The 13,636-nt window shown below is 35.5% G+C and overlaps 1 protein-coding gene across 2 annotated transcripts; it reads right to left on the bottom strand.

Moving 5' to 3' along the window:
• Positions 1-402: 402 nt before the first annotated feature.
• Positions 403-4,110, bottom strand: LOC135644620 (uncharacterized). Of its 2 annotated transcripts, none has more exons than XM_065162355.1 (4): positions 3,770-4,110; positions 1,750-1,868; positions 1,066-1,126; positions 403-969 (listed from the first exon to the last, which is right to left on the bottom strand). In XM_065162355.1, exons 2-4 carry the CDS (start codon positions 1,854-1,856, stop codon positions 682-684), a joined length of 456 nt encoding a protein of 151 aa, XP_065018427.1. In that variant the 5' UTR covers positions 1,857-1,868; positions 3,770-4,110; the 3' UTR covers positions 403-681. The 2 variants fall into 2 exon arrangements, with proteins under 2 accessions (XP_065018427.1, XP_065018426.1); XM_065162354.1 differs by having other exon boundaries at positions 1,660-1,868; positions 3,770-4,107.
• Positions 4,111-13,636: the final 9,526 nt, after the last annotated feature.

Below are 13,636 nucleotides of genomic sequence, written 5' to 3'. Positions count from 1 at the left end.
AAAGAGACAAGATGAATCATAGCCGTTACTTTCAAGAACCATCAGGGTTCCCCGTTCCGTTGCGGATGCCTCACGCACGACAAAACTTGCACGAAGCCTATACTCACAAAGATGAGATGAAGCAAGAGGAGACATCCCCAGAGCAAACACAAATCCATCTATACTCACAAAGATGAGATGAACCAAGAGGAGACATCCCCAGAGCAAACACAAATCCATCTATACTCACAAAGAAGAGATGAACCAAGAGGAGACATCCCCAGAACAAACACAAATCACACAAATCCATCTATACTCACAAAGATGCGATGAACCAAGAGGAGACATCCCCAGAGCAAACACAAATCCATCTACTGTGGGCACAACGGACGCAGCCATATTTTTTTTGGATGGCTGGCTAGATGAGAAACAAAATAGTTGATGATTTATGCATCTGCAACTCAAAAGAGTTGACACAAAAAAAGACCTACACTTTACAAAGACACGTCTGACTGATTAGGCCAAGTAGTGTCAGTTCCCAGCTTGGACATATCTTGGATGCTATACAGACTGATTATGGACAATACCTCATGTATTTACAGGACTAACTCTGCTTAAAACTGGCATTTTCAGCATCTTAAACAGCCAGGTTTACTAGGCAAGACCAGTACATGCATTAGGGTCAGAGTTAATGATGGGAGATCATGCTAGCGCCGGGGCAACATGTTGCTTCTCGGAGCTCCCACAGGCGAATCCCTCAATTCTTGCTTTAGGGCTCCCTCCACGAGAAGACCCACAGGTCGGAGACCCTGTTTCAACTATTCCAGCGTGCTTCATGCGAGGAGAGTTTCCAAGTGGAGAAGAAGCTGAGGACTGGGCTTGTTTGGCAAACTGTACATCATGGACAACTGGATTGCTTGTGCGTACAGGAGGAGAGCCGCAGATGAAACCCACTTGGTTGCTGGAGTCTGGCTCATTGTATGGGTCATTCTGGCAGCGAAAGGTATATTGTTAGCATCGCCCATGGTGAATATTTAAAAGAAACATGAAGCCCCTCTTCCATGAATACGCTGCTCAGAAAATTACCTGGCTCAGGATAAGATCAAGAATCTCTGGAGCACAATCCACTCTGTGCATAGGCAAAATGCTGCAAAGAATGTTTAGCAGAGTTAGCGAACAATTTAAGAGCATGCCCAAGGACTAGTCTTTTCATATGAAGTAGAAAGGGACACTGTTCCTGCTTTCTATGTCATAACCACTATAAAGGATTTTACAACTTGGAAATTGTATTCACCATCCAAAGCTTTCATAGTGACTTATGATGAACATGTGACTGACACATGAAACAAAGAACAAAAGTACTTCCAAATTCCAATACAGGATCCTCATCTAGGGGCTACATGGAGATTAATCAACTTATGACACATGTCCTGAGTGGATTCTTATCCCAACAACATAAAGTGTGTCATAAGATACTCTTAAATTCAAGATACAGCAAAATAAAAAATTATAAGAACTCAAGCACACTACATAAAGGTAGAAGAGTCAGCTTCTTGGTCGGAAAACAAAAAATGACTCATAAGGCCATCAAGTCAACAATATGAAATTTGTGGGACTGAGAAAAGAAAAAAATAATGAAGCCATGGTGATGTTTACAAAATAATTTTCATTCACACTCACCCCTTTGGCTTAGAAATGACACCATTGAAGGTATGAATCAAATAGGGAACTTTTACAGCTCGACGAGGTTGAGGACAAATGGCGTCAGACCTGAGATTTGGTTGGTTATCAATTTGCCAAAACCTTGATTTCCTATCAGACACGCAATCTGTGTATAGTTGTCCAATGGTATTAACTCTCACCGGGCAGTTCTCCATTTCGATCGTTCACTGTTAAACAAAATGCACAAATAATATGATTAACATATACACATGAGAAGTTGAAGCTTGCAGACTAGTTAATCTTCATCACCATTTGCATATTTCATATGCTTTTTCCAAAACATAAACTGCAAAAACTCAATTTCTTAAGGATCTGGTTTCCAAGAATGCCCCTTTAACACACCTCTTCATGTGTAGGGCAATGATGTATAAAGGATTGCGATCACCGACTCAAAGCAACATTCATATGCACAGTAAAAAAGATATTTAACTACATTTATCCAATTCAGTAGAACAAAGACAAGCTTAGAGAAAAATATGCATTGTTGGCCACAAGTCTATGTTCTAAAAGGAATGATGCATAGTTAGCTTCAGCAACCAAAAGTTTAATAATGACAATGTTTATAAAGCTTATAAAATAATAATAATAAGCTCGGTAGTCTAAACAGCAATGAATAAATCTCAACAGTCATAGCCAAAGTTGCATAAAACCTGCCATAGTAGCACCTAGGAAAAAAGTTTAAGACAACTAAGATGATAGAAAAGAAGAAATCAAACGTTACCGCTAAGCCATTCAATAAAATTGATATAACGCATGTATACCAACAGATCCTATCAGAAATATCTTTCAGAAGTAGTAATATATAACAAGTACTAGAAAATTCTACCTCAACATATTTATCATAAAACAAGAAAATCTTTATCTTTAATAAGCTAAAATTCTATGCAAGTATGACTGACATTTCATCCAGAAAAAGACCAATATCAAAGGTCCAGAGTTCCCAATAAGTTTATACCTAGGAACTTACAGCATGCTAAAGAAAATGTTTTTCTTTGGCTGCATTTTTAGAAGGGGAAGGGAGGAGGTGATAATGTAGTTTACATTAAACCAAAGAACTATAATGGTAAACTATCTATGATGAAATCATATTCAGCAAGGTTTGTTGTCCTTCTAAACAAATGCACCTACTTTACTGTCATTCAATAGGAAATTGATAGTTTCCACATAAAAGGTAATCAGTACAATCTGAGGATACTACCCAAAGCATCGATAACAGCAAATACGTAATAAATGAGAGCCTCAATGACACAAGAAACAGTCATATACAAAAAAAAGTGTACACTGGTACAACCAACAGAGACGTAAACACACATACAAGGTAACAAAACCACATTGCAGGTTATAAGCAACTATTTCAGGTTAGAAACAACAAGTTAAAGAACCTCTATACATCAAGTCAAACAAATAATCAATCCAGATGAATCTTTTCCATTTGTAAAACGGTTTAATGTGTTCACTTCCAACAGTAACCACCGGACAGACATTAGCATAACATGAGCACTAACTGATTACATAAATTTCTTGTAGGCACACTCATGAAAGTGACAGAAAAGAAAGTGTACATTCTTATTGCAAAAGGCCAGCGAAATCAATGAAGATCTGTAAAATGCCATTACTGTCAACTCTTCCATCACACATTTTCTTTATTCGACCTTTTCGTTCCCAGTAATACACATTTCTGAAATAAAGCCAAAATCCTCAAAACGAAAAAGAATAGAAAACCTAATCACAAAATTTATGAGAATCAAACAAAGAAAAGCCAGCAAAATAAGAGCAACAACCACTTGACGTGCAACTCAAATTGCGTCCTCAAGAAAGAGAAAAGGTCAGATCTTGGGCCACGAAGATTGACGAATCGAGGTAACAGGGCATTCCAATGAGACAAATGATCGAGTTCAAGGAAACCAGCAAAACAACACAACGAAGAGAACTCATTCCCCGCAATAAAGCTTTAGAAACAAAAAAACAGATAACTGAAGTAGGAATTGCAGAGATCCACCAAAACAAGACCATCAGTATGCTGAATCAAAGTAACAACGGTAAGACCTAACATCACTCGCATTCTTACCGAGTAAAACTCGCGGATCCCCTCCTATCTCCTGCGACGCAAGCCGACAGTCACCGAGACGCCGGATCTGGCTTCTATTTCACATCAGACGACTGAATCCGGCGCCTTCTCCGAGACTCCCATCACGATTAAAGCAATCGACCGGGAAAACCCTAAATCCGCATTATATACACCATTCGGAAGGCCGAGGACGGAGGGAGGAGGCCGAGACGAAGCAACCGATGGCGTGAGAGAGGAGAATCGAGAGATACCCCTCTCTCTCTCTCTCTCCTACTCTTCCGCTTCGCGTCCGCGAGAGACGCGCCGAAAGGGCAGCAATGCGAGCATAAATGCTCCGCGACGCCTCGACTAATCCCCGATCTAAGCGGAGGATTACGCCCGTCCTAATAGCACTTTAGTCCGCTTGATGGGTAGTTTCCCTGATTAATTATATTTCCGCTGTATATTATTCGTTGTACAATTTCTAAATACGATATTTATCATTATGGATCTTTAATTTAGCACATATGTAACCCTCTTATTAGTATAATTTTCAAGAATATATATATATATATATATATATATATATATATATATACTAAAAAAGTTATTGATTTTTTACATTTACCTCCCTAAATTTAAGTTAGCACATAATATCCCTCTTAGTAGTATTTTATTAGAAAACTTAATTATATATATAATATCCTCCATAGTTAATAATTTTTATAATTATGAAATACACCAGAAAGACTCATTTATGTCCCATATTTTGAGATTTATAGTTTTGTCAGTAATAATAAAGACATATTCTAGAATTTTTTAAATAATATAATACTGAGTTATAATTAGTTTTTTCATTAAGGTATTAATTAATAACTTATTAGTAAATTTAAATTAATATTTAAATATTCTAATACGTTAGTTGAATACTATAATAAAATCTAAATATCGCTAATAATTATCATAAAGCTAAGTATATTAGACCTTTTATAATTATTTATTTTAATTATTTATCTCATATAACTTTTAATAGTTAAATATGTGTTCGTTTAAATAAATAAGGTCAAATTTTAATATTTAGTGTAAATTAGATATGCTCAAGCTATTTGGAATCATTTAATCCATAAATCATAGCTGAAGCATAAAAAAATACAATAAATGAAGTACCATTATAATAAAAATTAATATAATACTAATACTTTAAGTTTTTAAGAAATAATAAATTATTGATATCATATATATTTTATCTTTAGATAAAATATTGATATATATAGTATTTACTAAAGATTTTATAATTATAGAGGATCAATACTATTCATAGTATTACTATATTTGGATATACAATATTGAATTGCAAAGATATTAAAAATAATATTATCCTACTCAATCATATAATTATTTAAAGTATATTCTTCTTCGAAATTATATAAATATACAAATTATGTATATCATTATGAATATTATTTTTTAATATCATTTAAGACTAATTTTTTAATATAATTTTATAAATTTATTAGTTCAAGCTGTGATGATTACAAGATCAATATAATAATATAAAATATATCTTAAATATCTTATAAATGATCAAATATTTATTATAATTTATACTCGATAAGTCTATCATCCTAAACTACTTTAACGGTTACAAATCAAATAAAACTTAGGGAAATAAGTTACAAATAATATTCATTGAAATTTTTAATTTAATTATACATAAATTATTCAATAGAAATAATTATAATAATAACAATTGAACATAATCAGCATAATAAAAACTAATATGATGATAATAAACATGAGAAAATAAAATATATTTTATAGTTTCAAAATATATGCATATGAATAACTATATAAAATTTAAAAAATAATAATTAAAATTAAAGTATCATAAGCAATAAAAATTTTACTTATATATCATGTGAGAAAACTATAAAAGAAATCCATAATTTATATTTTTTAATTATATAAAGGACCCAAATGAACTAAGTGGCTATCTAAGTGGGCCACATAGATTGGATAGCTTAGAATTAGGCCATCTAAATTGAGCCACATAGATTGAGCCAGATAAAATAGAACCAATCAACCAAATTAATCAAAATTGACCTATCACAAGATAGATTTAAATTGGGTCAAAATCAAAGTTGACCAAGGTCAAAATTATATCTTGACCAAAGTCAAAATTAGGGCTTAACCAAATTGCGCAGCTCGTGATTTCTCATCATGGCATAGTGCCAACTTGTTCATTATAGTTTCCTCATCATAATGAACTCCTCAACGGTGGATCCTCACCTCGACACCTCCACGCACATTGACGACGACCTTGCATTGCATAGGCGCCAACGATGCTATACTATCGCAACCTGTGCTATTGTGAAGCGTGGCCTCCAACAACATCTCGTCGACATCGACCATGGCTAGCAAATACTATTGCGACACCTATCCCGCGGTGCCTTTTAACGTGTCATCTTTCGATGCATGCCCACACCTTTGTATCGCTACACCCCACCACCATCACGCCTTCACTGCTGCAAACCACCCAAATTGCAAGCACCACAAGATCATAAAAGTAATAATTTGATATCATCAAAGAAGAAATAATATCTAGTTTCTTTAAATAACTTAGATCTAATACCGATTGTTAGAAATAAAAAACTACAAGGCAAAATAACTTAATGTTAAGATTAAAATTATAAATTTTATAGATCAAGAATAGATTGGTATGTACCTTTTAAATACGATATTCAACATAATATCTTTATCCTTATAAAGTATCTCTAATATTATATCACCGTAAAAATATACACAAAAAAGTTAAAACTTATATTCTTCGAAAGATGAATCATGTAATAACCACTTGCTTCTAGAAAGATCTCCTTCACAACTAATAGAATTCCTAGATTATGATCATCAATAATGGATAAATTAGAACATTCAATAATATATATTCTCAACAACCACTTCTATTAATTCCTACTTTGAATCTTGATGAACGTAAATACAATTAAAAATAATTTATTAACTCTCAATAGTTATAGTAAATCATTATGTCACTAGAATATTTGTGAAATAGATGTGCAAAGTCAATACCAAATACAAGTAATATATAATTTTTTTTAATTTCTAATGCATGCTCCTAAGAAAATGATTATCCGATGTCATTAGCACTTCACCATAGTCATGAATTTTTAACTCCCCTATACATAAAATTACATCATCATATGATTGCTCAAAGTCACCACAAACTTTATTAAGTATAATTTATTGTGCAAAATAAGCTTTTTTAAGGTATAACAACTCCAATTTTTTTTTAATATCTATAATAATCATGTTTGGAGTATAATAATCATTTGTAAAAAAAATTTCTTTTATTTTCTCCATATAAAATAATTGTTATAATCTTCGTGATCCTTATTTAATCTTGAAAAAATACATTACTATATTTTAGAAAGCTTAGTAATCCTAAAACAATCGGCTCCACCATGGGCACACTTGAGAATATTTTATCTCAAGTTATATCTCTTACTTGCAACATATTTGATCTCAAGTATCTACAAATAACATACTCCTTCAATGCTTTTTGGACTTCTACCTTAAATTAGGTTAGATAATATTATATAAACTAATATCATTAATAATATGTATTTATCATATATATATACCTGACCAATAAAAAGGTCATTAGAGGCAAATTCATCATATAAGGAACCATGACATTTAATAACAAGCCATCATCTTAGCTATCATTATATTCATTCATCATTCCTTCATTATTGTTATTATACATATCTTGACCTTATACAACTCATTCATCAACAACATCAAGTGAAGTATAAATATTTGAGCTTATGTTACCATCAAACTCTTCTCTTATTCTTTCTTCAGCGATTCCATTTGTAAACGCATCACCGCTATCATCATCATCTTCTTCATTATAATAAAATAACGTTTATGCTTTATGAGCTATCATACATTTTACTTTCACATAGCATTGATATCTCACCTAAGATTTAACTATTAATGTCATTAATAATCAAAAACACTTTTTAAGGAAGAGGATCATCCCTACAATGAGATTATTAGAACATAATATGTAAATGTAAGGATAAGCTATAATAGTTTTTCCCAACAAAGTGATATCACAGCCATGTTGTTGGTGCTAGTTTTTCTTGTGTGATTGAAATGGAAGAGTAAGACGGTATAATTAAATTGAACTCATCAAATTATTCTACATGGAGGGAAGAGTTGGACGGTATAATTAAATTGAACTCATCAAATTATTCTATATGGAGACGTATGATGAAAGATTTACTATATTGCAAAGATTTATATAAGCTCATCAAAGTTAAAGAAAAATATTTTACTATAGAAGATGAGGAATGAAAGGTTCAATATAGAAAAGTTATTGCTTATATTAGAAGATAGATGAATGTAAATTTGCATGAGTATATTTTTGATGAAACCAGAGTTGATGTTGTTTAGCAAAAGTTAAAAAATCTCTTTGTGAAAAAGATAGTGAGAAATATAATTTATCTCCTCAGAAAGCTTGTCAATTTAAAGTATAAAGATAGTGGTAACATTGTTAAGCACGTAAGCTTGCTTAAGAATCTTGCAAACAAGCTGGTTGATATGAAAATGAATATAGATTATGAGATACAAGAATTATTACTTCTTAACTATTTAGTAGAAAGTTGGGAAACATATATGGAGATAATTTCTAACTTCATGCCCGAGGAGAAACATATATGGAAATATGGGGGTGACATCACATGCGCAACGAAAAAATAAAAAATAAAAACTTTAAATTTTTCATAAATTATATTTGATGTTGTGCGAAGATTAGTGCACAAAATCCACAAAACTAAAAATTGCGTATATGAAAGATTGTGTTACATAGGGACATCGTATATCCTTGAATCTCTATAAATATATAGGAGAGGGTAAAGGAGGTTGAGCGTCCTTATCTCTAATGGTGCTCCATATAGCAGGGCTATGACGACTCTCCTCAAATCTCTAGGTCTGCTATCTGAGGAGGAGAAGGGAAGAGGAGAAAAGGAGGTGGCAACCAAAAACCTCTAGCCTATGAACCTTTGGTTCCCTCTTATTTATAGAGGTCCCTGTCCACTTAACCATAATGAATCCTACCTTATTGGGTATTAGATTTTCATCCAACTACCCAATCTTCTTGGATTAGTAGATCTCTATCCAATAATCTCTCATTGGCTCTTATTGGATCTTATCCATAGGTATTGAATCTCGTATTTTGATGATGAAACCAATTGATAGTGTTTATGAATTAATCTGTGTTTTAAGTGACACAAGAAGTTTCGATCAGGGAGAGACAATTAAAGCAGGAAGAATCATGTTGGGTCGGAAAAAATATATTAGAAGATTGGATATCGTGCCGAAGGATCGATCGATGTATTGACAGAAGGCTTCGGGCCATGGGTTTGGGCATTAAACCAAAAAGAGCGGATATTATGCTAAGGAAATCGGAGTTGCGGAGGTTAACTGGTCGATTGGACAATAGGCCGCAAGAGAGGACGATGCATCGAAGAATCAGACAAAGCATCGATAAACCAATGACATGCCGGACAACACTTGATTAGCTTTATAATAATTGTCTAGATTGAAGTAGGTTTCAAGTGTGCAGGATTAACTACGATATCAAGACATAAAGCAAAATGAAGTCCCGGAATCAAAAACGAGATTTCGTTGGGAGTTCGAGAGTTCGTCGGAAGTTATGCCGGAATTGACCGAGAAGTCCAAGAACTGTTACGATCAAGAGCGGCACTAGGGGGGTGGGGGGTGAATTAGTGCAGCGATAAAGTTTGTCTCGATTCAAATCGTTTTGGAAAGATGTTGAACTTAAAACTTTTGTAAGAACGTAAGGAGAAGCTCAAGGAGGTTTGCAGTAAAATAAATTGCACAAAAAGAAAAGCAAACCAGAATTTAGAGTGGTTCGGTCAATGAGACCTATATCCACTTCGGATTCCTTCTCCGTCGAGGTCACTAACATCCACTAAAAGCCTTCCTTCAATAGGTGAAGACTAACCACCTCTTTATAACACTTTCTCCTTTTCACGGGTTTAGGAGAGAACCTTTACAAGTCTTACACCTCTATTGAATGATCTCAACACTTAGAAATGGAGGACGAGGACTCTAGCATTTTTTGCAACACTTTAACACTTAAGAATTCAGGATTATGCTAATGCTTTCGTGCCCTTTCATGCAGAGCCAAAAAGTGTCAAATCCCTAGTTTTCGGGGTACTGGCGATACCACCATCATTATTGGGCGATACCACCTAACACATGACACTAGGCGGTACCACCGCTTGATAGAGCTCGGAGACCAAGCTCCGACGATACCATCGCCTGATAGGGGCGGTACCACCGTTGGTAGTATTAACTGTCGATGGTACCATCACCCAGACCACCTGGGAAATTTGGTCACCGGGCGGTGCCACCGTCGGCCATATTTTCAGGGGTTGAATGGGCTATTCAATCCGGCCCAATTCAGCCCTGTTAAGGGCTCAATTAGCCCATAATTAAGTTAGTGAGATTACCTCTCAATTCTAACTCAATCTACTATCTAACTATAATAACTAAGACATAGTCAAAGCACTTTTATTCTAGTACGTCAATTGCTCTTCCGGCGAGCTTCTGGCGATCTTCTGACGAACTCTTGGCAATGTTCCGACAACTCTCGATAAGCTCTCGGACTTTATGATGATCTTATTGGCGAGTTCTAATGAGCTTCTTTGGCAAGCTCTTGGACTTCTCGGTTGGTTCTGACAGACCTTCCGACGAATGTCCGGACTTCTAACGAACTCTTAAACCTCCAACGAGATCTCGATCTTGACTCCGGCACATCACCTGCTTTATGTCTTACTACTATCGTAGTTAATCCTGCACACTTTTCTCAACATATAGATTAGATCAAATAATTTATAATTAATTTCATCATTAAAATCTGAGATTCAATAGGAACTTGCCAAAAAAGCTCATCGGAACTCTTCAAGAAGATCGTCGTGAAGTCCAGGAGCTTGCTGAGAGTCCACAGAAACATTTCCGAGAGATCCTCGGAAGTTCGCCGGAAGATCGCCAGATGCTCGCCAAAAGAAACATAGACTTATAGACTTATTTAGCTTAGTGAATGTCTTAGAATTCGTAGTTAGCACATAGTTGGGTTGGAATTGGGCCAACTCAATTAGGGGTCAATTATGCCCAAGTTTGGACTATGTTGGGCCAAGTGGAAGACCTAAACAGTGACCCAACAAGTAGCATCATCATGGCATAGTCTTTGAGACTGTGTCAGATGGTGGTACCGCCCAGTGGCAGGGTATCAGGCGATGGTACCGCCCAATGTTAGTGCTGTAGGCGGTGGTACTGTCAGGACCCGAAAAACCTGGGATGAGATACTTTTAGGCTCCAAGTTTGAATCCACTTGAAGCCTATAAATATCCCTCTCATCCCTGGTTAACATACACACAATTGAGAGCAAAAAAGAAAAGAAAACGCTATTATAATTACGTGTGAACTCCACTCAAAACTTAAGTATTAGTCTTATTTAAGAGAGGAGTGAAGGGGGTTGTAAAGGTTCTCTCCTGAACTTATCAAAAAGAGAATCAAGTTGTAAGAGTGGTTGATCTTCGCCCATTAAAGGAAGATCGTTAGTAGATGTCAATGGTCTCAACGAAAGAGGAATCGATAGTGGATGTAGGTCACGACGACCGAACCACTATAAAATATGGTTCGCATTTCTTTTGAGTAATTCACTTTAACTACAAACTGTTTTCTTATTGCTTTCACTACGCTCCCTTACGCTTCCTAGTTAATATCTTTCCGATCAGTTTTTAACGTACGAAAGATTTACGAAATCGACGTTTTTACCACTCTACTAATTCACTCCCTCTTAGTGCCAACTCATTCCTAACAATAGGATACAATAATTCAGGGGCTTATTGGATATCCAATAAGATATGGGCTCCGCAGATATAACCTCTATTCGTCGCAATGCCTACCATATGTGTGTGTCTCTCTAGGCCCAATATCAAGCTGGTCATGAATCATACCTGTCAGAACTCATTCTATCTCAGTAAATTATTATCTCTATAATAATTCACTCAACTCATTGACTGCGAATGTACTAGGCCACTACGTCGTAGTCCCCAAACGATATTGGGGAATCCAATCCATTGGACCTGTCTATTATCAGTTACCATATATCTATAATCTCTCATCCATCTAATATCCTAGATATTGTATACCGGGCATGATGTTGTTAGACCAATACGGTTTCTACTTGAGTCTCACTCTAATTAGATTCTCCCGGAGAACTCTTTCTCTCTCAATCCGAATAACCTTGGTCAAGGATTTGTCTGAGCAAGAATACATGAAATATTTCTCTCATGACATCGAGAGTGGATGATCCTCTATCGACACTCAATAGTCATTGTAAGGTTGGCTGTCACTCCCGATGATCGGTTGTGCTAGATCTGAAACCTCAAGACCTATAAGTCTGGTATCACAGAGTGGAGTACTCATACAGGACATCTTTAGTGTCTTAAGTCTAAGGACCAGATACACCACTAGGACTATAAAATCAGATAATATAACATCATCAACCATCCACATTCCATGAGCAAATCAATCAGTGAATTTATTCTCCAATGAGCACCTACACTATATCCTTAGTGTCCCCACACGAGCAGCTCCAGTCTGTCTGGTTATCTCAATGTCCCTCTCGAGTAACCTATGATCGAGATTATTTAGGATCTATGTTTAAAGGTGAATCGGTCTCATTATTGTGATCTCATCACGATTTGATTCTCATTGTATAGATCCATATACATCATAATATATTCATACAATAAGCAATATAAAGTGATAGAATACCAATATATAATATACAAAAAGAGTGTGTGTCATGTCACACGTGTCATCACTCACGTGATTGGCTTGCAGGGCACCTATGACTAGCAATCTCCCATTTGACCTAAAGTCAATCACCTATGTGTCTAATCCCCATCAGACTCTTGTGACGCTCAAAGATAAACTAAGACAATGGCTTTGTCAGTGGATCTATGATGTTATCTTCAGATGGAACTTTTCCACTACTACATCTCCTCGGGTCATGATCTCTTTGATCAGGTGAAACCTCCTCAGAACGTGCTTAGACTTCTGATGAGACTTGGGTTCCTTCACTTGAGTAATCGCTCCGTTGTCGCAATATAAGAGAATCGATTCCTCGCTGACTGATATGACTTTTAGATCTGTGATGAACTTCTTCATTCAGACTCCCTCCTTTGCTGCCTTTGCTACAACAATGTACTTCACCTCTGTGGTCGAGTTAGCAGTAGTATCTTGCTTGAAATTCTTCCAGCATACTGCTCCTCCATTCAAAGTGTACACATACCCTGAATTCGACTTGCTGTCATCAACATCGGATTGGAAACTCGAGTTTGTGTAGCCTTCAACCTTGAGACTACTACCTCTATATACTAGTAAAAGATCCTTAGTCCTTCTCAAGTACTTAAGGATATACTTTATTGCTTTCTAGTGCTCCAAGTCTAGATCCGCTTGATACTTGCTTGTGACACTCAAAGCATGCACTATATCAAGCCTGGTATATAACGTGACATACATGAGAGACCCTATTGCTAAGACATAATATATCCTATCTATGTTTGTTCTTTCTTCATGAGTCTTTGGGGACATACTCCTAGAAAGCGATGTCCCATGTCTCATTGGTATAAAACCTCTTTTGAAATTTTTCACGTCAAATTTTTTGACAATGGTGTCTGTATACCTAGACTAGAACAATCCAAGCATCCTCTTGGATCTATCTTTATAGATCTGAATCCCCAAGATATAGGATGATTTCCCTAA

Source organism: Musa acuminata, chromosome BXJ3-8 (genome assembly GCF_036884655.1).
Source record: "Musa acuminata AAA Group cultivar baxijiao chromosome BXJ3-8, Cavendish_Baxijiao_AAA, whole genome shotgun sequence".
Classification (NCBI taxonomy): Eukaryota; Viridiplantae; Streptophyta; class Magnoliopsida; order Zingiberales; family Musaceae; genus Musa; species Musa acuminata.
This window is presented reverse-complemented; position numbering and strand designations above follow the sequence as displayed.